Genomic DNA, 24395 nt, shown 5'->3' with positions numbered 1-24395 from the left:
ATAAAACCATAAAAATATAAAAGAAAGGAAGGAAGGGAGAAAGGTATAGTTACAAATAAGATAGGACAAACCCAGAAAAACTCTACTCCTCCCCCGGGGGCCCTGGAGCTGTGGCTGTGCTCGCGGCTGAGGGCTGTGGATAATGAGAAACTTGTGCGGGCTGACTTCCGGCCTTCCCTGAGGTCCTGGGCAGCCAGGGAGCAGGGGAGAGCTGAGGGTTAATTTGGGGCTGTGGTACAATGATCTGTTGAGATTATTACACCAGATTTATGTCCTTCCTCTTTCCCAGCCAGGCCCAGAAAATGTTCTGTATTTGATAAAATAATTTCAGAAGAGAATTAATTTGGTTACTAGAATGAAGTCTTTGGAAGAATGTGAACTCATTTTCTCAGGACTATTTTCATCACAGAGTTTTCAGGTAACAGGCAAAGGTCAGGATAAACTTTCTGCCAAACTGTGAGACTGAAATGTTCGGGCCACACAGTGAACGGGGCAGACGCCAGGTTCAGAGTAGGATCGGCTTACAATGGAAACACGTCTGTTAGAAGCCTTATGAGCAGCATCTGTTTTCCTCATTCTTCCTGCTATGATCTTTGTGAGAAAAGCTCATGTTAGGGAATGTTCTGTGAAGCTAAGTGTCGGCATCCTCCTTCTAAGAGAACCTCTGATGAAGTCGGTGCGCGCTCCATAGACTCATTTGCTTTGACAAAAAAAAAATCTAGATGTGACAAAAGCTACGACCTTTGGCCCTAGGAGAGTATCAGCTTTTCAATAACCTATTTTTAAAACCCAGCAAAGATGAATTACAGGTATTACATAATCAGTTATAATTGGGGCCTTCAAAGAGTAGCCTTTGTCAGTCTTAAAGACCGTATAAAGTTATTTAGTGTGCATGTTGGTACTAAAAGGAGATAAAAAATGACTTCATAACGGGAATGAACAAACAGCCCAGGTCCCCCTACCTCAAGACAGAGCCTTACTGTGCAGCCCTGGCTGCTCTGGAACTGCCTAGGTAGACCAGGCTGGCCTCCACTTACAGTGATCCCCCTGCCTCTGCCTCCTGAGTGCTGCGCCCCCACTCTTGCCTTCTAAGATACTCTTATGCCTTGAAAAGTATGTAACATAAAACTGACTACTGTAACAATAGTTACTTACTTTATTTATTTAGCCTGGAGGTAGACGTGCTGAGCCATGGCAAGTGTGTGGAGGTCAAGGACAGCTTGGAGTCAGTTCTCTCCTTCCACATTCAAGTCTTCAGACTCCATGCCGGGCACCTTTACACTAAGCTACCTTGCCGGCCCATTAGCTCATTACCTTTTTTATCTTTTAAAATTTTTTAAAAAGATTTATGATTTTTATGTCTGTGGGCATTTTGCCTGCATGTACGTCTATGTACCATGTGCCTGGTGCCCTGGGAGGCCAGAAGAGTCAGATCCCGATGCTGGAGCCACAGATGGTTGTGAATGCCATGTCAGTGCCGGGAACTGAACTCGGGTCCTCTACAAGCACATCCAGGGCCATAAGCACTGAGCCACCAGGGCAGCCCTCTCTGGTTAGCTGCATATGCACTGCCTGCTCACGCATTTACCTGCAGGCTGCAGAGCATCTTGCTGGCTTCTTCGTCTTGTCACTCGAGAGGAAAACTGCTGTAAACATTTGTGTACAGGTTTTGGTGCAGACGTAAGTTTTCAACTCATTTGGGCAGCCAAGGAACACAACTGCCGGCTCATATGGCAAGCATATGTTCGGTGTGTCAGACACTGCCAGGCTACCCTCCCAAGTGGCCACTCTAGTTTTCACTTCTCCAGCGGTGAGTCACAGTTCCTGGTGCTGCTCAAGAGAGGTAAGAAAGGATTTCCTCTCTGTTTTGAGAGAGCACTCATGTAGCTCAGGTTGGTCCCAAGCTCTCCATATAGCTGAGATAGCCCTGGACTCCTGATCTTCCTGTCTCTACCTCCCGGGAGCTTGGATTATAGGCACCTGCCACCTCATGTAGCTGTTTTTCCCATTATTTTTAAATTTTTATCCAGGTATAGTGGTACATGCTTGGGATCCCAGTCCCTAGGAGGCTGAAGACACTATGTCTTCTAATCTAGCCTGGAACCGAACCTTCTTCTCCCTGCCTGTCAGGGACTAGGACACAATAGTGAGCCCCTGTCTCAACAACCACAACCAAACAAGCCCCCACCATGTTTACTTATTAAAGAAGCGACTGCATGGGGCTTCTGTACTTCACCAGTGCAGCTACTCCTCTCTCTAGCGCATGCTTGTGATCTTCAGGAAGTCACACAGTTCAACCCCAGCTCTGCAGCTCTCTCCTAGGGCTTTGGTTTCAGGACTCTGGACAGGTACAGCGATCTAATTAATCACCACTTCCCTGGCCTCGCTCCAGCTTGTTCACTGGAGTATCAATGCTCTTTATGTGTGAGCAGTATCAGACTTCACACTGTACAGTGGTGACAAGTTAATCACACAGTTATTAAGAGATAATGTGGGAGTAGTAACACAAGTTATCATGTAATTACCTTTGTTCTTAAAGGCATTACCATGCAATTAAAGCAAACCTGATACGATATTTTAGAAAGCAATAGTACCGAACTCTTTTCCTGTCTACATGTGTGTGCACACACATTGTTCTTTGCCATTTCTAGGTCAATTTAGTTTTCCAGTTCTTTGTTTTTAAAAAGATATCTGCCTTTTAGAAGCTGGGTGGAGTAGCTAATGCTTCATAGTGGGTCCAGGCTAGTCCGGGTTACTAAGTGAGATCCTGTCCTATCTATCTATAAATACAGGTTCTCTCTATATTCCTGGCTATCATGGAACTTGCTATATAGACCAGGCTGGCCTTGAACTCACAGAGAAACACCCAGATTTTGGTGCTGGGCTTAAAGGTGTGAACTACCACGCCTGTGGACAAACAACCTCCCAATAAAAAAAGAAAAAAAAAAAAGCAAAGAGACCTGCACTTTAGTGTCAACTCTGGAACTTTCTCACTCCCACTGGCTTAGGCTTCTCGCCTGTACCCGCAGACACCAGATCCAGGCTGCCACATAACGCGGAGGCTGCTCATTCACAGACTGTTTTTGTAAAGATGGTATATATGAATATCTAGATGCTGGGCTAGATACCAAAGAATTCAAAGATAATATAGTGTTTGTCTTTGATTTTCTACTTTCTATATATTTGGAGACATCAAGAAACACTTCCTGGAGAAGGTGTCATGAACAGGGTCTTGGTGGGTGCTCTAAGAGATGGGCAGCTAGCATTCAGCCATTGTGCTGTCCTGTCTCCTGGGTCCTGACAGCATCATTGGCTAAGTAGCATCCCCTCATAAAAGGCAGCTCTGCCCATCTCCTCTCTGTAACTCTCTTTCCTCTTCCGCTACACCTGTGTTCAGAGGCCAGTCTCTCCCATGGCCTCCCCGCTTTTTCATTGCTTCCCCATAAACTACCCTGAACGTGTGAGCCCTGTCACATGATGCTCTTTCTCTCTCTCTCTCCCCTCCCCCCCCACACTGTTTTTAAAATTATAACAAGGATATTACACACAGAAGAAACAGGAGGGCGTGCTAGAACAAAGTTCACTTTGGAGACCAGGAAAAAAGGGCAGTTGTGCTCAAACTGTGGAGGCAGGTGGTGGTGACCTCCAGTGACGTGGAGCAGAGAGCCGGACGCTTGAGCTTGGCTTACAGCATTCTGCTCAGGTAACTCTGGCAGAAGCAGTGTGAACTCACTAGGAGTGGGAGGCCCCTATAGCATTCCGGGATGCTTCTCCAAGCACTGTGCTGGGAACACACCAGGAGAGCACAGCACAGACCTACTGTGAGCTTCAGCTTTGCACTTCAGTTGTGCAAAGTATTTGAGGCCTGGAAGAGGAGCAGTAAAGACAGAGCTTGTCGCTGAGGTGAGGGAGGACACGGACAGAATGTCACGGAGTTAGTTCCTTTAGACCATTGCAGGACTTTCTGTGCCACTCAGATAGAACCCTGAGAAAGACATAACTGAACTTCTCCCCAAAATGATTATTTTGGCAAAGAGGAAACGGATTGGAGTAAAGATGAGGTAAACATGAAGGTCAGTGAGGGAACATGGTCAGTTGTTGGGAGCCCTTGCAAACCATACAGATGACGAGGAAGCTACATATGAAGTATGCGAAAGTACCTGTGTAGAAACGCAATTCATACCCAGCATCACTGAGGGAGGTCAGCCGAAATGTTCTGGATACGCCAATCAATCATCTACTGGACCAAGCAGTGGCATCTGAGCCACCATGGGCAAAAAACTTATTGTCCTTCCAGGATCTCATGACAGCAGTCTCTGTGAGCCTGGCGGCAGACACAGAAGCAGCAAGTGTTCACAGCCACCTGCTGACCCAGGTCTGCTGTCACTCTCTGGCTCCACCCAGTCAAGACCTCCAGTTCTTGTTCTTGTTGGAGATTCTTCTTGTCAGAGGCGCCAGTTATTGATAAAGAACAGCCATTTTACCGGGCGGTGGTGGCGCACACCTTTAATCCCAGCACTCGGGAGGCAGAGGCAGGCGGATCTCTGTGAGTTCGAGACCAGCCTTGTCTACAGAGCTAGTTCCAGGACAGGCTCCAAAGCCACAGAGAAACCCTGTCTCGAAAAACCAAAAGAAAAAAAAAGACCAGCCATTTTGTTTAACAGAAGTGGAAATCCCAGGGTCAGAGCTGCTGCTGTCTGGTGGGTGAGGGCTTCTTCTAATGAACATGGAGAAAGGTGAAAGGGGAAAGGGGGACCACAGCTTGCTTGACATTGCTTTAAAGACATTATTAGTATTGCTTTTAGGCCCTGATGCAGGCTTGGCAAGCACCGTACTATTGAGCTACAACTGTGGCCCCTGAAGCCTCTTTAATCCCATGAATGGTCTAATCAGCTCGTTAAGGCCCTAACTTTTAATATCATACTGGCAACATTTGATTTTTGGGGGGAACATTTTATTTATTTATTTATTTTTGGTTTTCCGAGACAGGGTTTCTCTGTGGTTTTGGAGCCTGTCCTGGCACTAGCTCTTGTAGACCAGGCTGGCCTCGAACTCCCAGAGATCCGCCTGCCTCTGCCTCCCGAGTGCTGGGATTAAAGGTGTGCGCCACCACCGCCTGGCTGGGGAGAACATTTTAAATTGGAACATTTCCCAAGTTAGTTAATGATGGGGCTGAAAATCAAACATTTATTGAGGTATTGTTTTTTTAAACTATATTAATTCAACTTATTTTTAAAAACATGGATGGGTGTTTTGGCTGCATGTATGTCTATGTCTGCACCACATGCGTGCCTGGTACCCTTGGAGGCCAGAAGAGGTTGTAGCATCCTCTGGACCTGGGATTACTGATGGTTGTAAGCACCACGTGGGTGCGGGGAATTGAACTGCCCTCCCTCCAGCCTCAGCTACTGTTAGAATCTCTAGATTATTAGAGTCTTTATGATTATGAGCGTCTTTACCTTCCTCAAAATTTCTTGACTTGAAATGGGGCTCTATTACTTTGCCAAGCGGGACGGAGACAGTACCCTGAAGCAAACATGTGACAGTGCCACTGTCCTCTGCCCTGTGCCTGCTCCCAGTGCCCGTGGCTTCTGCGCACAGCAGACACATATTCTGAATCATAAATCCATGTCATTCCCTTTTCCTCTGTCACTAGACACTTTAATATAGAGGAAAGGAACTAAATACAATTGTCAAGAGTCAATTTCCTCCTCGACCTTCTGACATACAAAGAGCATGACCCCTAGTGGGCCCTTTAATGTAGCAAATCTTCCAGCATGCTACTTCACAGCACTGCATGTCCAAAGAAACACACACATGGCACCAGTTCAAAATCAAAGAACCCACAACGTCTTCTGTTGTCTTTGTGACAGATAGTCTGTTACTGCAGACTTTAGAACTGGTCATCCCCTAGATCTCATAATCTCACAGTCACTTAGGCAGCAGGAGGAGGAAGCAAGAAGGCGTGAGAAGTTTACTCTAAAGCACAGAAAGAAATTACTGAAGACATGGGAAAACACACTAAGTGCTCAAACTTATTTTATGCTCATTGTTCTAAGTGAGTGATTATGTCCCCCTCCCCCCCCGCCCTGTGATGTTTTTCTAGCTATTTGCAAGATGGCAGGTGGAGTGTTTGCACAAAACCAACGTTTCATGAGGCCTGAGGTGAATGCAGTTCCTTTCCTGTGGCTCAGCCTTGGTTTGATGTGCACTGACCTCAATCATTAAGATTACAATGCAAAGGGCCCCAGAGATGACTCAGAGGGTAGAAGCACTTGGCACTCAAGCCTGATAACCTGAGTTTAATCCCACATAAAGTAAAGGAGAACACTGACTGTAGAAAGCTGGCCTATGACCACACACACACACACACACACACACACACACACATACACACACACACACACCTGCAGTGAAAAACAGAAATATCTTAGAATCTACTTCAATGAAAGTATTCAGCCAAGTGTGGCAGTTCCAGGTTAGCCTGGGCTATACAATGAGACTGTCTAAAAACAAAACGTCCCCACAAAAATCAACCCCCCCCCCAGTTCCAAACAAACAAACAAAAAAGAGATACATTTAGAAACAAAACATGGTACAGGCATTTTTACATGCCTGGTCATGGTGCAGGATGAAACATATGAGCACCCTAAAGATGCTAGCATATTTTTCCTTCCTCAAAGCCATGTTTTAAATTATGCCTGAATTATGCCTTACCAATCCTTAACGCTGACATTTCAGGAAAATCATGTTCAGCTCTCTGTCTTTGCCCTGGCTTTGGCTCTGGTGGCTCAGGACGGCAATGAGCACTTCAGTGCCTGCAACCATCCCATTCCTACGTTGGAGAAGTCGCAGCCGTGAGTCCTGTTCTTCCTAGTTATTATTACTCGGGAAAGCTTTTAATAAGAGCTAATTAGTACAGCCCCTCCCCCGGTGGTGAACTGATCTCAGGGGCTAATGTTGTACCACTTCTCATTATCCTCTGCGGGCTTTCCGCGGTGTCTCAGAGCCAACGACAATGAGAAGCGGTAGTGAGATCCACCCACCTCGGCCCTGCACTAAGTCAGCCTCTCCATCTCCAAGTAAAATCAATACTCTGTTTGAGTAAACACGCTCATGGCTTTATTAGGCTGTCTTACTTGTTCTGTAACAGCTACTTGAAGCTGTGGTAACAAATCGACTCAACTCAGTTAAACCTAGAGAGCTGGTAAGAGACCCATCAATAAGGCTGTTATAAAAATAAGCTGCAGGAGATCAGAGAGCTGGAGCAAACAGCCTGGGAATGTCAATAATCCCCCTTAGAGAGGAGGACGGCACCGTGAGATCATGTGCAAAGTCTTCCCTTCCCTTAACGATGCTTCTTGTTCCAGCTGGACAAATGTTTCTACTTCTTATGCACAGTGTCTCTGAGTGAAATTTGTACTAATTCCCCTGTGGATCTGGAACAGGAAGTCGACATAAATACAATTTTTCAGATTCTTTCTTTGGAGAAATACTTGGTCAGGTGGCACACTGTGCCAGCACAGCTTCACCTTCCTTTCTTGATGAGACTAAACTGTCACCATCTACATTCTGTAATTTCAACAGAACGTTCGTTCTTGAAATAGTTTCCGTGAGGCTGAGGTTGCCTTTAGAATTAGGCCTTGGGCGCTCTTGCACTTGGTAACAGCAAACACTGTTGGCTTTAGTGGAAGTATATACGCAGTGTCTGCTACCTATTAGAGCGAGATTGCGTGGTGGGTGTGGCTCTAACAAACTGGGACATCTCAGAGATGCCCAAAGGCTGCTTAAGGAACTAACATCTGGCAGGAAATTCCTACTTTCTTTTGGCTAGCTCAGATCATCCAGATGTGAAAGTCATGGTTTCCTTGGACTGAGAAGAGCCAGATGTAAGCTTTCCTATTTTCTATACCTACTCAGTTCTGTTTTAACCTCATACTGACTAGAGCACAGCTACCAACTAGTTACTGTGTCTGCCAACACTAGGTCCAAAGTTTAACTATGTGTTGGTGTAAGGGCTGACTCGTGTAGGAAATGAAGGAGAGCAGAGGTTCCTTTGTGACAGGCCAACATATTTACACCCTCATCACAGAGCAGGTAAATGAGAAGGAAGGAGGTGATACATAGACACATGGTCTTTGCTTCAGTGTCTAAGCAGTCTCTGTGACGCTTACTTCCTCTTCGTTACGGCTGTGAATGGAAACCTGTTTAGTTCCATTGCCTGTTGTGTGGGATAGAAGTGCTTGCCTAGCATGGTTTGATCCCTGGTGCTCTATAAACTGGATAGGCGGTGCACCAGCAATCCTCACACTGGAGAAATGGAGGCAGGAGGATCAGGAGTTCAAGTTCCTTTTGAGCTACATAGTGAGTTTAAGGATGGCCTGGGCTACATAAAATCCTCACTCAAAAAGAAGAGGATGAAGAAGAGAAGAAACAGCCACAGCAGCGGCCCACCAGGACTGAGGTTGTAGATCAGCGGTTGAGGCAATGTTATGGTTGCTGGAGTAAGAACTCATTATATCACTATATATATTTCAATAACCTACACCTAACAACTTCTCACACCAAGTTGATCCTAGATATTTAAAAGTACTAAATGACAGACATAGTTTTAATTTTCCATTTTATGACCCAGAAACAAAAACAGGTAGTTCTAAACTTTATAAAATGTTAATGTTGTCAGGGCATGGTGACGCTCACCTTGAATCCCAGCATTTGAGAGCTAGAAGCAGGTAGATTTTTGTGAGTTTCAGATAGACAGGTATACATAGTAAGATTGTCTCAAAAAAAAAGTTGGCTGGATAATTAAATGAAATATGAACCAAGGGCCTGTGTTCAGACCCTAGGTTAGGGTGCTCATCATCTCACACACCTGAAGTGAATAAAGCTTCTAATTGGTAATTATATGCTATTGGGGGCAGGCTGATTCAGACTTCTGCTGATAGTTTATATTGTGTATTGAGTGTCAGTGTACATTCATGTAGGGATCTGAGATGAGAGGAGGGATCAGAGTCCCTGTGACAGTAGTAGAGGCAGTGTGAGCATCCTCATATGGGTGCTGGGAATCGAAGTCTGGTCCTCTTTGAGAGCAAGAAACCTCTTATTGCCATGTGACAGGGTTTCACTGTGTGTACTTCTGGCTGTCCTGGAACTTGATCTGTAGACCAGGCAGGCCTCACACTCACTGAGATTCTCCGGGATCTGCCTCCCAAGTGCTGGGATTAAAGATGTGCGCTACCACCGCCTGATGTTAAGATATCTCTCAGGTCCACACAATTATTAACACAACTAATGATTAAAGGATAATTTCATTTCTCCACAGCAGAAAGGACAAGATTTAAAACAGAATATGGGGGGGCAGCCCTTCCCTAATAAAACGGAATATACTTATCTTTATGAAAACCTACTAGTTTGTCCCTATCTATCCTGGTACTGACTTATTTAAAAGCTGTTATTAAGTGGGGGACATGGCTTAAGGTTTACAGTACTTGCTGTAAAAGCAAGAGGGCCAGGATTCACATCCCAAAACCCTGAAATTCAGGGTATGTGTGGCAACTCATTTGTAATTCCAGCTTCAGAAGGCAGAAATTAGAAAACTCTAAAGCAATCTGGGAAGCAAGACTTGCTCTGGTTTTGACAGAGAGATTGCCCCAAAGGATAGGGTAGAAGAGTGATGAAGGAGGATATCAGTCTTGGGCGTGTGCATGCGTGCACACACACACACACACACACACACACACACACACACACTCACACACACACACTCACACACACACTCACTCACACACACACCACCTCACATACATATACATATACACCATGAAAAGAAGGATGGAAGAAGGAAGTTAGGAAAGAAAGACAAACCTCAAATCAATCAAACAAAGACAAGAGTACAGCCTCTGTTGTGGGCTGGGGACAGAGGAGTTCTGGGCTTGGCCCTTAGCAGCACATGCCTGGAATCCACATCTGGTGGCCAAAGTATCTGAGGAGACCTTGTGTTAGATGAGGCTCTGGTTTTTTTTTTTTTTTATTAACTGGTGTTTGCCTGCATGTATGTCTGTGAGGTGGTCAGAGCACCTGGAACTGGAGTTATAGACAGTTGTAAGCTGCCTTGTAGGTTCTGGGACCTGAACCCAGATCCTCTGTAGGGACAACCAGTGCTCTTGAGTGCTGAGCCATCTATCTAGGCCATGAGGGTTCATTTTTAAAAAGAGAAAAATAAAACCAACCAACCAAACAACAAAAAACTGTTATGTTAGAGTCTTCAGGCCAGTGCTTAGCAAACCATACTGGTTCCTTCTCCCCACTTAGAACAGAATGTGCCACGTGACCTAGTGAGAGGGTGTAGTAGAGGCACTGTGGGGCTCCATTTGGGCTTCCATGCTGGCTTTGACAGTGATGCTGGACATAGCCTTCATCTCAGCACTCTCTAAGGCTGAGGGACCTGTTCAGCACAGGGTGGCCACGTCTCCAACTAAGGTTTATCTAAAGAAATTTTTGCTTCAGCTCACCAAGTTGTGGAGGGAGTTGCTGTATCATGGTGTCTTTCCACAGCAGTAAAACCCTAACCAAGACAGCATACAAAGCTCTTGTATGATAATGGCTCACACCATTTTAGTCTTAGAACATTCCCTCCAGACCAAATCTTTCGAATTCCACTTTTATTTGACAGTTGTTTCTAGATGAAAACCATGTAGGACATTAGACTTTGAGAACAAAAATTTTGTCTATGAAAAATTTCAAACTTCATTCTAAAATTACTCTGCACTTTGTATAAACTGAAGCAATATTGAGTTTCTCCCCTCTCTCGTGCCTGCCCCTGTACTTGCCAGTGCTGGAAAGGATAATCTTGACTTCTTAGATTACTAAAGACCCAGGAAATGCTCACGTGGACACAGGCCGCTTCCTGCAGTCCGGAACTCTGCTCCAACTATCTTCTCTCACTCTCTGGAGGTGTGATAGCCGCAAGGTGTGACTATCTCTGCTCCCCTGTATGAAGTCGCTCTAACGTCTATGGTGACTTCCATATTCCTATGACCAAGTCAATTCCATACCTCATTGGATGGTTTTAAGATTTTTTTCCCTTAATAAATCAGTCAAGGGGCTGGAGAGATGGCTCACGGATAAAACACTGGCTGTTTTGAAAACATTCCCAGCACCCACATGGTGGTTCACACCTGTCCATAGATCAGTTTCAGGGAATCTGACATCCACACACCAATGCACATAAAATTAAATGAATTATTTTTTAAAAATCAATCAAAACAATATCCTGCTAGAGTAGAAAGACAGGGAAGGTGTCGCCAGTGCAACAGGGCTGCTCTAAAGTCGTCATGTAGACCATGTAGACCACCTTCAAGTCAGTCCTTAGGAGGCAGTGGTCACATAAAGGCTTTGATTTCTCAGTATAAAAGTGTGGGAAACAACGCACCGAACGCCATCACGTCACTTTCTAGCTGTGTGAGCAGAGAAGCAAAGAAAGGTGGCATCACACAGAAAACAATCGCAAAACAAAACAACACTGTCTTGTGATTTTTTTTGGCAATTCCATACATGTATATAATGTACTCTGATCATATTTATCCCTCGTACCCACTCTTCCACCCTGCTCACTCTTGCTAATCTCCCCCTTTTCCCAGCAGACTCCCTTCTAGTTCCATGGTTTCTCTTTCTTTGGGGGGTGGGCGGGTGGGGACGGTCCACTAAGTTTAATGAAGGCTGCTTATATGAGTAAGGAGCAGCTTAGCAGTGGCTACAGGACTGAAAACACTCAGAGTTGTTCATCCTCTGTATAAAACTAGGATGCAGCAATTAAAGAGTGAGGATGAAGGCTGGCAAGATGGCGCCTCTGGTTACAGTGCTTGGCATCTAGGCCTGGTGGACCTAGTACAGTCTCCAGGTAAAGCGACTCTGCCTGCCCTGAGCCATTTCACTGGGTCTGGAAACAATTTTAAAAAATCAAAGTAATTTTCTAAATATGAATTAGACAATGGAATTTTATTAGATGAAAAACAGAATAGTTATTTGCACCGTGGTCGCTAAGTAGCCTTAAGAGTCTTTATTATAGGTATTCTGTTAGGCAATACATTCTCTTAGTTAAAGTTATGGTGTGAATTTTGAGAATCAAAAGTACTCAGAGGTAACACAGATTTTTAATTCTCAAAATACAATGCTCTAAGCTGGGTGGTGGTGGCACATGCATTTAATCCTAGCACTTGGTAGGCTGAGGCAGAGGCAGGCGGGTCTCTGTGAGTTCGAGGTCAGTCTCGTCTATGGACAGCCAAGTTCCAGGACAGCCAAGTCTGTCTCACCAAAACTAAACCCTGTCTCACCAAACCAAAATCAATTCCCCCAACACAAAACAAAGAAACACAATTATAAACTATTGCTGACTCTTGACCATCCTTGTGTCATTTTGTACCCCTAAGAATGCTGATCTTTTATCCGAAGGGCACCTGGACATCATCTGTCCACACAGTGGACATAAACCATATGACTAAGTTCCATTATATTAACACAGGCTGGTATTGATGCCCAGTGGAAACACATTGGTTAGGTCCCCTTTCATTTGTTATGATTTTTCTTCTCAGTCTCATTTATTGGGAAGAGACTTTCACTGGGAACAATGACAGTGCCTGTCACAAAATGTTCTCAGTGTTTCCATTTGTTCCTATGGCAGTGACAAAGGTTCCAAATGAAAAGACAGACCCGCTGTGATAGAGCACAGCAGGACAACAAGAAAATTTCTCTGACCTGGGCAATTAGGAAATCATAGTTAGAAATTATAGGATTTCTCTGTTTCAAAAGGTACAATCCTGACACTTGGGCTCTTGAGGGAGAATGTGAAAGGAGTGGTTTCATCATTGAGAAAGAAAAGTGCAAAGGTCACAAGACATTCCAAATAGAGCAAGGAGGTGTGCTTGCCAAGGCCAAAGGGATCTGATACCCACACTAGACCCCTGAAATGGAACTGTGAATTTAATTCGTGTAAACTGGGGGTACTCACAAATTATAGATGAGATTCCATGATGTAAGTGTATATCTTTTAACTTGCTAAATGAAACACACAGCAGTTTGGTACTGAGTTATCTGATTGGCACAAGGTAGCTAGAATGATGCTTTAGTACAAATCTTGAAATTTATGAGGAGAAAATTATTGTACTTCCGAGAGTTAAATCACCACCATAGTTTGCAGACTGGACTGGAGATATGCAGAGTCACACAAGACAGAAATACTTGAAAGTAACAGGATGAATATATTATCTGTCTAAAGGTAGAATACATCAATCAGAAAGGAGATATGTTAATCAGGCAATGAAGCAAAGAAAAAGAAACTATTTAGTAATGGAGAAGTTGCCACTGCCTCTCCATTTATGTCAAAGATAGGAATTTAACAGCCGGGTTACTCCTAATCCCAGGAAGAAGGCTCTTGCTGATAAGGAGATGGGAACCTGGGGTTTCAACCAATGGGTTTATTTATTTATTTTTGAGCTATAAAACCATTTCTGTTTTAAGATAGATTTTTCAGATAGCTATGTTGGTGCAATTAAACAGCTGCTTCCTACAGCCTGTTTGGACTTCACGATTATTAAGGGTTTCTGGTCTGGCTTCCCTGTTTGCTCCTACGCTCCATTTTGCACTGCTGCTCGGCACACAGCCTTCCGTTCTGCACTTGCAGATAACAAAAGGCCCTCTTCAGTAAATGAAGTCATTTTTCTCCCCCCGATTCTCTTTAGCATGCCAGTGCTTGGATGGAAGACTGGCCTGTGGCTCTTACCCTTACTGAGATCTCTCTCAGACCCCATTTCCAGAAGTATCCAGGGCGGTGACTGGATTGTCAGAGCGCCCACTCTAAACACAAACTGCAAAGGTTTGGAAGCTGAGCCTGCTGCTGTGCAGCACTAGACAGCAGGCATGCACTTTACTTTCTCTTTGCCTTACTTTTCTTATTAGTAAAACAGGGTTAAAAATAACCGGTCTTGGAGGACTGCAAGTTTGAAGCCAGCTTGGCTTACACGGTGAGTTCAAGCCCAGCCTGAGTTTCCAAACCACATGGTCTGGGGCTAGTGAGATGAATCAGTGGGTAAAGCATTTGGTGCCAAGCCCAATAACGTGAGTTTGATCCTAAAACTCACATGGTGGAAGAAAATCCCAGCTCCTGCAAGCCGCCCTCTGACCTCCACACGTGTGCCAGGACATGTGGTTGTCCATACACATACACACAAATAGAAAATAAGTAAGTCTTGGAATGTAGCTGAGTGGTAGAGTGGAGTGCTATTTAGTTGACATACAGCCTTGGAGCTGGATTCCTAGCCCTTCACAAAATCTACCCCGACCCCAGCTAGGTAAGGAAGAATATAAAGGTTATGTACTTTACTATTATAAAGTATGACTCACACACACAGAATGTGTTACCTATGCCAATATGAACATTCAACCAATAACTGACATTAGGGCGTTGTCTCATTTTAGGACCTAGTGTTAACACTGCGCAGACAGCAGAGTAAGACCTTCGTAGTTTGTTTTAAACACAGAGTAGCAAGTAGCCCTACTGGCCTTGAACTCATTATGTAGCGAAGAGACCTCCCACTTCCACCCCTGCCAGTGTGCTGGTATTATAGGCATGCACGGCCCTATTTTATGTGGTGGTAAGGATTGAACCAAGGGCTTCAAGCAAACAAACTGGTGCTCTACCTACTGGGCTCCATCCCAAGCCCCAGTGTGGGTTTATAGTCAGAAAAATGGTTGCTAATTCCAGGATTACCAATGACATAGCTTTAACTTCAGCTTGCCTTCTAGCCCCCCCCATTATATATTTTATTTGTTTTTTTAATATATTTTATTTGTATATATGTGCAGGACATGTGTGAAGATGTCCTCCTATGTAAGAGAAGTTGAAGTTCCAGACCAGACACTTGTGAGAAGAGCAATATGAGTGCCGGGAGCTGAACTCAAACCCCCTGGAAGAGCAACAAGTAGCCTTAATTGTTGGGTTATCTCCTCAGCCCCTTGGTTTCTCTTCTATAGGGCTTCACTATGTAGCCCAGGTTGGCCCGCCTTAGCCTCCTGAGTGCTGAGCTTCTATGTGTGTACCTCCAAGCCTATCTTACTCTACTTCTATCTTAGCAGTGTGTTGTGAAATCCAGTGCTTAGAGCCTGGTTCAATCAGAAATGAAAGATGTTGAGAATGGGGTTCTTATTCCCAGGGGGTCAATGGAACGTAGCCCCTGGGGAATTGGAGAGGCGGTCTGTTTTCAGTTTAACTGGAGAACTACACACAGTTGTTTTATTATTATTACTATTACTATTATTATTATTGTTGTTGTTTTAAAGTGTTACTTTCTGAAAAAGTAAACCCCATATATAATTTATAAAACCCAGCCTACCCACTCTCTGGCCCATCATTAAAATGTCTCTGTATGAAGGCTCAGTTGGTAGCTGCTTGCCTAGCTTACACAAAGCCCTGGCAACACAAAACAGGCATGGTGGCACATGCCTGTAATCTCAGTATTCAGGAGGTAGAGGCAGGGGAATCAGTAGTTCAAACTACAGATAAGTTCAGGGTTTGTCTGAGATACTTGAGACCATTTCAAAACAAACAAACCAGAGCCCCTCAAGAATTCTTTCCTTTATATTTACCCAACAATGCCCCCAGAGAAAAACCTGACAAGGGTGTGAAAACAGGCGTAAGAACCTGAGATGACTCAGAGGGTAAAGGTGCCTGCTCCTAAGCCAGATGATCTGAGTTCGATCCCTGTAAGTCTATAGATATGCGGGGATTCCCACAAGCTGTCCTCTGACATCTACACACACTCTGCAGCACAGGTATGCCCACTTCACATGATAAACAAACAAATAAATCTTAAAAAAAAAACACAAGCCAGGTGATGGTGGCGCACGCCTTTAATCCCAGCTCTCAGGAGGCAGAGGCAAGCAGATCTCTGAGTTTGAGGCCAGCCTGGTCTACAGATTGATTTCCACACAGCTAGGGCTACACAGAGAAACCCTATCTCAAAAAACCAAAACCAAACCAAAACAACAACAACAACAACAAAAACACCAAAAAACAAAACCCCCAAAAATCCAAATAACAAACCACGAAGAAAAAAAATAAACGAACCACAACAAAACCGCCAGGCAGCACAACCTAATGGAAGTGCCAGACTGTTCTGGACTAGTTCTCTCACCGCAGTGGAATGTTCCAGCTTGGCTTATAAGAAAAGCCCCTTCCCCTCACAGTCTCTCCGTTCTCATTAAGAACTGTGGCACCGCAGGCACCAGCTGTCTGTAGTGTGCCCTGTTGTTGCAGGGCTAGGAAGCCCAGAACACCAGGGCCAGAGGTAGTAATTAGGTGACCCTCATTAGACTTCCTACTAAATGTCAAATAGAATCCATACTGCTTTGAAGAGTTACAGTACTTGAAAATCTGCACAGGATACAACTGGACTTAGAATCCTGGTTTAATTGATTCCCAATCAGAAAACCACTATGGTTTCCTTAATGTATTATGCAGTATGGCTTAATTCTGAATAAAATATTTTTAGCTTTCAAAGATTTACAGCTCTAAAGAATATAGAATAAGAAAATTAGCTGTAGATTACTCTAATATTATTATGGATGAAACCTTTCTGTGCCAGAAAACCCAAACCAAGCATGCAGTGGGATGCTGACTGTTATTCACACTTTTCTGAAGAAGACAGAGGCCTGAGATAGCTCAAAAGGTGCAGGGGTCCCCTGCGAAGCCTGACATCCCAGCTGGGTCTTTGGCACTTAGACCTGGACAGCAGGACTGACTGCCAAAGGTTGTCCTCTGACTTTACATGCACATGTGTGTTCGTGTCAGTACAACATATGCGCACACATAATAAATACAGTAGAAAAGAATAATAAAAGCTTATTGGGTAAGAGAAGAGAAAGTGAGATATGGGGTACCTGTTTTATGCCCTTAAGACTGGGTATAAGAAATTTCAGAGAAAGAAAAATGAAATACTTTCATTGGTAAAAAGGCCATTACAATGAAACAATACCTACATTACAATCATCCACAGATTTAGCCGTCCCACGGTTCATGGCCACTCTTCAGTAGAAGGCAGCAACAGTCATCCCCACTGGCGTTTAAAACTGTTTTGAGCACTCGGGAGACAGAGGCAGGCGGATCTCTGTGAGTTCGAGGCCAACCTGGTCTACAACAGCTAGTTCTAGGACAGGAACCAAAAGCTACGGAGAAACCCTGTCTCGAAAAATCCAAAAACAAAAAAACAAAAAACAAACCAACAAAAAACTGTTTTGAGCCTTGTCTCATTTACCAGGGTTGGCACTCAGGGCTCTAAAGCCTTCTAGAGACAGCCTGGCTCAACTACACTGCACTTTGAGTAATTTATACTTAAAAACCTACCTTTCCCGATCTCCTTTTTGAGTATTTACTTCCCAAATGATTTCATCCTTATTAAATTTGCTCCTTGGATTTTTTTGTTGTTTTTTATTTGTTTGTTTGTTTTTTGAGACAGGGTTTCTCTGTGTAGCCCTGGCTGGTCTTGAACTCAGAGATCTGCCTGCCTCTACCTCCTGAATGCTGGGATTAAAGGCGTGCGCTACCACACCAGGCTCAAATTTGTTCCTTACTGAGCCTAAATTAGTGAAAAACTTTACTGTTCCTAAGGACCACACACGCCCACTATCAGGCACTGAGGCCTGATGGACTATCTATTATACTTGCTGTGACTCGTTTATGTAATTCTGACACAACTACTCTTGTGAGAATGACTAGGGCACAGTAGCATATTATCCCTGCAGTAAAACCGCCTTGCAATACAAAGATAGTAGTAGTTGGAAGGAGCACTGGCAGTAATTACTTAAAAAGAGAGATAAAGGTTGTTAAATTAATAAGTCTTGGCTTTTGGCTAGCGACAAGGGTTAAAATGTTTGACTTAAACATGAAGTAAGTGAGTCTGTACCTCCAACAAATGCATCTCCGGCTCCATTGGTGTCAATGATTTCTTTCTGGTTTTGATCCAAAACAGCAAAAGCAGTGACTTCATTTTCTGTAACGAAAGCAAAAGGTAGATTAACTTCTCTTCATAATGCTCAGTACATAAGATCACCCAGCAAAGCTTGACACTCCTGGAGTTTTGCTAGTCAGAGAATTAGCCTGTGTTCTGTACCGGAGGGCATGGGAACCATAGTGCAAAGCAACACTTTGTGTAATTTTCAACATTGAGATGGTATGTGTATGTCTTACAAGAGCCACACCCAGATAGCTTATGTTCCCGGGAGACTGGAAATGGCAGCAGCACTCTCTTTGGGACAGTTCAAACGACTGAACAGAAACTGTGAGCAAAAGGAAGTATTTCTGTGCACTGGATCATGAGCCCTACTAATCTTCAATCCTGGTTGGGTTGCTGGCAGTGAAATCTTGGGTCCACTGAAAGAGCTTCAAATTTTAAAATGTAAATAATAAGTCTTGAGCACCGTTCTACAGAAAATCACAATGGCACACTTCAAGCCCATGTCAAAGATTATTGATTTTAGTTGGTTTGTTACAGATAACCTAATCTGGTTATCTTTTGCCAACTGCCCAGAAGCTAACAAAAGACACAGCTACAACAAAATGTACGGGCAGAAGAGTAGGGACAGTGTGTTCTAGAGCAGTCTGAACTACTGATTTCCCCTGCCTCCTAAGTACTGAGATCACAGACATGTGCCACCATTCCTGTTTTATGTGTTGCTAGGAATCTAACTCTAGGCAAGCAGCATACCAACTGAGCCTTCATGCAGAGACATTTTAATGATGGGTCAGAGAGTGGATAGGTTGGGTTTTATAAATTATATATTAAAAAGTAACACATAATATTAATAATAACAATAACAACAACAATAAACACCGTCCTGTAGTTCTCCCTACAGACGAACCGCATTCAGGACTCTAAGCTTGGCCCATGACAGCTGTGGGGTACTATGATGAAATCTGACATCTGTAAATGACTGTACAGTGTTTTCTTATTGGACTTATTGAACTTCTGAAGTGACATATTTGCATCCTATGGAGACAGACATGGCTAATGACTGTACAGTGTTTTCTTATTGGACTTATTGGACTTCTGAAGTGACATATTTGCATCCTATGGAGACAGACATGGCTAATGACTTGTAAACTTCTACCTCACCTCAGAGCAAAGAGGTAGGAGATCTTAAAACCTTAAGAAAGAATTTACCTAGAAAAGGTCTTATAAGAATGCTGGGAATTGAACTCAGGACCTCTGGAAGAGCAGTCAGTGCTCTTAACCACTGAGCTATCTCTCCAGCCCCGGCATTTAAATGTTTTAATAACTTAGACTTTTCTTGACAATGAGACATATCTGCTCATGGCAGCACAAATTACAAATTAGGATGATGGGCATTGAAGAAACTTGTTATGGAGTTTGCTTTCAAAGTAGCAAGGCTAACCATTTGGGCAAGAAACTGCTCTTGCCTGGACTGCTTGACTGTATGCTATATAAACTTGACATGCAGGGCCCACAGAAAAATGACCGCTAAACTTTGCCAAAACAAGGCAGGATGGCCCTTCAGGGTTCTTGTTTCACAGAAGAAAGTGCCAGATCCAGGACATGGAGGAAGCCAACTTTGCCAATATAGGCATGACAGTCCTACAAATTTCCTGCTTCACTGAAAGGTTTGCAGGCTGAAGATTGATACACCAACATTACAGATGAACTTTGGGTGACTGTCTAGGCCAGATACCTCTGTCATTTCTGGAGTTTTGGAAGTTGCTTACTTGCATTTTCTGTTTACTCAGGTGATATTATATCCTTATGGAGTCTTAGATTGAGTTGAAGACTAGATAGCTATAATTAATTTTCCTTAGTTATGATAAAATATAAATTAGGTATGAAACCTTGGACTCACAAAGATAGGATAGATGATAGAGTATTTTCTTTAATTTTGCAAAATACAAATAAATAGACTAAATATTCTAACTGTAATTCTTGTTTGATAACTGTTTTGTTACATGCGATTTTACAATGATAAAGTTAAAACCTTCCTTGTTGATTAGACAGAAAGGGGGAAATAATGTGGGATGTCTTTCTGTATTCTGTGAATATGTGTTGTTCTCATTGGTTGATAAAGCTCCTTTGGCCTGTGGCAAAGGAGGACAGAGCCAGGTGGGAAATCCAAGAGATACAGGTTAGGAAGGGCAGAGTCTTGGAGACACCAGCCAGTCACCAAGGAAATAAGACATGTAAAAAGTGGGGTAATACCTCAGCTACATGGGAATACATAGATTAATAGAAATGGGTTAATTTAAATGTAATAGTTAACTAGAAATAACCCTGAGCCAATGACCAAGCATTTATAATTAATATAAGCCTTTGAGTGGTTATTGGGGAACTGGCGGACAGGCGAGAAATCTCCATTTACAAAGCTGGTTGTGGTGATGCATACCTTTAATCCTAGCACCTGGGAGACAGAGGGATTCGAGTTCCAGTCCAAACAAGATTACAATACTGAGACCCAGTCTCAACTTCTCCCCCCGTAAGCATAAAACCAATAAACCAAACCAAAATATATAAACAATAACCCACACAAAAATAAAGTATGGGAAGGCAGAAGGGATCAGAGGCTACACCCTATCTCTAAAGAGCTATTATAGTAGTGGCTAATGGCGTTGGTGGGCAGAGAGAGGGGACTCATTTTCTACAGTGGTATGTAACTGCAGGCAAATTACCCATGCTCTGGTGAATACCCTATACTCATGCAAGCAACTCTAAATTCAGTCAGAAATAAAACACAACAAAAAATATACAATAAAACAAGATAAGATGAAATACTCCCACTCCCCCAAGAGTATCACTGTGCAGGTCTGGCTAGCCTTGATCCCCCTGCCTCTGCCTCCTAATTCTTGTATTAAAGGTGTGTAGCAGGATAAGAGGTAAGAAATGCTTTTTGATATTTTACCATAGGCTGGTACAAGGTAGATATATTAGTTACTTTTAAGTGGCCAAGACCAAAATAAATTTCTGAAACAGAAAAAAAATGGATGGCTCCTGAGGAAAACTGCCTAAGGGGATTTCCTGGCCTCCACAGGCACACACATGTATATCACATATGCATAAAACTTAAACACATACTAAACTCCTCCCAAACAAAGAGTGGGTCAGCAGGATGTTTTAGATACAGAGCTTGCCACCAAGCTGATGACCTGCGCTCTGTCCATCCTGCAGAATGGATATAGAAGGCTGACTCCTATAAGTTGTTCTCTGACCTTCACATAAGTCAGACTCTATGCTCTGATAAAATATTCTTATTAATTAATTAATTGATTAATTGAAATATTCTATTTAAGAGCTTACAAGGCCAGGCATGGTGGCACATGCCTTTGATTCCAGTACTTGGGAGGCAGAGCCAGGTGGATTGCTGTGTGTTTGAGGCCAGGACAGTGTACATAGCTAGCTCCAGGAAGTTGACAAACAAACAAATGATCTTACAAGGACTGGGCTGAGAGTATAGAGATATGAGTATAGAGACCGAAAAGTTGGGAATGACCTCAAATGTTCATGGAGTATCTTTATTTTGCAATAAAAATATTCACAACTGGTTAATGTAATGATTGCACAACTGTCAACACAAGAACAGCTCTTAGAATGTATACTTGAAATAAGTGAGTTGTGTGATATGTGATACCTCATTGAAGGTATTTAAAAAGATATAATATCCAGGCTACTCTGAACACATAAAGCTCTTTCTAAATTACTAAGCAGAGAATGTTTTACTGTTGTATTATAGACTATTGTATAAACACACTGGTGTAGGAGGTCCTTCTGTTCATGTGTTGCTTTTATTGGTTAATGAATAAAGAAACTGCGTTGGCCTAGTTGATAGGACAAAACTTAGGTAGGTGGGGAAGACAGAACTGAATGCTGGGAGGAAGAAAGGTGGAGTAGGAGAAAGACATCATAGAGCCACCAGAGACAGACGTGCCAAATCTTTCCCGGTAAGCCACTGCCACTTGGGGCTACACAGATAAACAGAAATGGGTAAAACTGAGATGTAAGAGTTAGCCAATAAGAAGTTAGAGCTAATACGCCAATCAGTGTTTTAATGAATACAGTTTCTGTGTGGTTATTTCGGGTGTAAGCTAGTCGGGCAGCTGGGACGAACAAGCGGCCCCACCCTGCAAAAAACACATTATCATTTATTTCCCAGTCCTTCACAGATGGACTTGCAGGTTATCTTTAATCTTTCTTTATCACACACAATGCTGCAAAGCATTCAAGCTTTTATCTTGAACATCATTTGAATTTAATTATTATATTTAATAGGCAATGATATCATTCCTACTTTACCCAGGGAACTGACACAAATAAACCAAGTTGTTACACTAATAGCATGAAATGTGCCTTAACGAATAGGGAAGAAATGAGACGCAGGAAATGCTTCTTCTCACTAGGACGCACACATCAGGATATGAGCAAAGATGCCCCTGCTCAGACTGCCCTAATAAACAGAGTAATGAAACAGATGACAAACTCTTCTAATAATGAAGATTTATAGAACAATCCTAATTAACAAGGACTTTGGGGAATGAGGAGCTCTGAGTTAATTTAATTTTCTGGTTAACTAAAGAAAATGCAGAAAGTCTTTTTAGTTGGAAATTTTTCTAAATGTATTAACAGAACATATTAATTTATGGCATCCCTGCTTTAATTAATTTATGGAACTCAATGAAAATTTTCTTTGAGAATAGAGAATCTTACAGTGTATATGAAATCATCCTGAAGCATCGCTCCTTCCTAGAGTTCTCAAGGCAGAAAGTCTTCCATGAGAAGCAGGCTGAGTAGAATGTTGGGAATGTTTACATTAAAGTCTAAAACCAACCATGGTTTATCTTTGATTTGGACTCAGCTCCTTTATTAATACGTGTTTATTAAAAGATTATCTCATGCCAGGGATGGAACATGGACATGTCAATGGTACAGACCAAACTCTGGCTTTGATGGGGCCTACACTCTGTCAGATGTCTCAGGAATGGTGAAGTGGTACACCAAGACCAAGCATGACAGCAGGAGAGTTAAGGTGTGATGTTTCCGCAACGATGAGGAGAAGGAGGCCATGTGACAATCCAGGGTTAAAGTGCAGACAGAGGCTGTGGGCTAGCAACAAGATTGATGGGTTGGCTGTGTCAAAAATAAAGTAGGCTCTGTAACTGGAGTATAGTGAGTACAAATGTTTGTTTCTTTTTTAGTTTTTCAAGACAGGGTTTCTTTGGGTAGTTCTGGCTGTGCTGTACTCACTCTGTAGACAAGGCTGTCCTTGAACTCAGAGATCCACTACCTCTGCCTACCAAGTGCTGGAATTAAAGACATGAGCCACCAGAGTCCAGCTCAAATGCTTTTTTATTGTTGCTTTTTTTAAAAATTTGTTTTTGAAGCTCAAGGACATTTTTACTAGAATTTGAAAAAATTCTAGGCAACCTGTAGATCTTCAAATCTGCCTGGAGAACAGAGAGGAAAGAGCCATGCTGTTCTAAGCTGGAGAGGGGGTCAGACACATGGCTGACAGGCAGCCCATGGCTGGAAAAAGCATAGATGCCCAAATCCCTTTAATCCCAGTATTTAGGAGGCAGAGACAGTAGGATCTCTTAGTTCAGCTAGAGTCCAGCAATTTCTCGAGACTTTGAAAGTCAGAGGTTTGGATTTGATGCATTGGAAGATAAGAGGCAACTATGGTCTCGTGAGTGACACACTGTGCTAAGTGTGTGTACTAAGTGCTGTATACACCACCTCATGTAATGTCCACGGAGGTCCCACAAGTTGGGTACAGTTAGATGACTGTATAAACAAACTCACTGAGATTCACAGGTTGTCACCTGCCTAGGGGCTCATGGGAAAGGCAGGTCTTTGGGACAGAATGAATGAGAAAGAAGTAGGAAATGCAAATTTCAGGTCACTACTCAAGCAATATTATCACCATTTGTGTGATCACAACAAAACAGGTTTTGATTAAGCATTAGTTAATTAAAACTGAAATTCCCCTAACCCTGATAACTAAGTTTGACTAAATTGCTAAAACTCCCTAAGAAAGGTGGCATAACATGATCAAGATGACGAGCCAGGCTTGGTTGCCTGATTCTATGCATCCTGGGAGAAAAGAAGCAGGTGTGCTGATTTAAAATACACTCCGTGCCCTAGTCATAATGTTACTGAAATTAAACTTTATCTACCACCTAAAAATTAGTGTAGAATTCCCTGATGATTTAGTCTCTTTCTTAACTACCTTTCTCCATAAGGAGTACACTGGACAGATAGGTACTAGCTACTCCCACAGGTGTGTGTGTGTGTGTGTGTGTGTGTGTGTGTGTGTGTGTGTGTGTGAAAACTCTTATCTGATTTTCTATGGGG

General features: G+C 43.0%; 1 protein-coding gene across 1 annotated transcript in view; it reads right to left on the bottom strand.

The window, feature by feature from the left end:
* The window catches only part of Adk (adenosine kinase), a 393356-nt gene that overhangs the window by 5549 nt on the left and 363412 nt on the right, over nucleotides 1–24395 (bottom strand). The window contains exon 10 of the mRNA XM_013353958.1: nucleotides 17955–18041. Coding sequence (XP_013209412.1) covers nucleotides 17955–18041 — 87 coding nt within the window. The remainder of the gene's footprint in view (nucleotides 1–17954; nucleotides 18042–24395) is intronic.

The sequence above is a fragment of the Microtus ochrogaster genome, unplaced genomic scaffold, assembly GCF_000317375.1.
Source record: "Microtus ochrogaster isolate Prairie Vole_2 unplaced genomic scaffold, MicOch1.0 UNK21, whole genome shotgun sequence".
Classification (NCBI taxonomy): domain Eukaryota; kingdom Metazoa; phylum Chordata; class Mammalia; order Rodentia; family Cricetidae; genus Microtus; species Microtus ochrogaster.
Note: the sequence above shows the minus strand (reverse complement) of the source record. Positions and strands in the feature narration are given on the sequence as shown.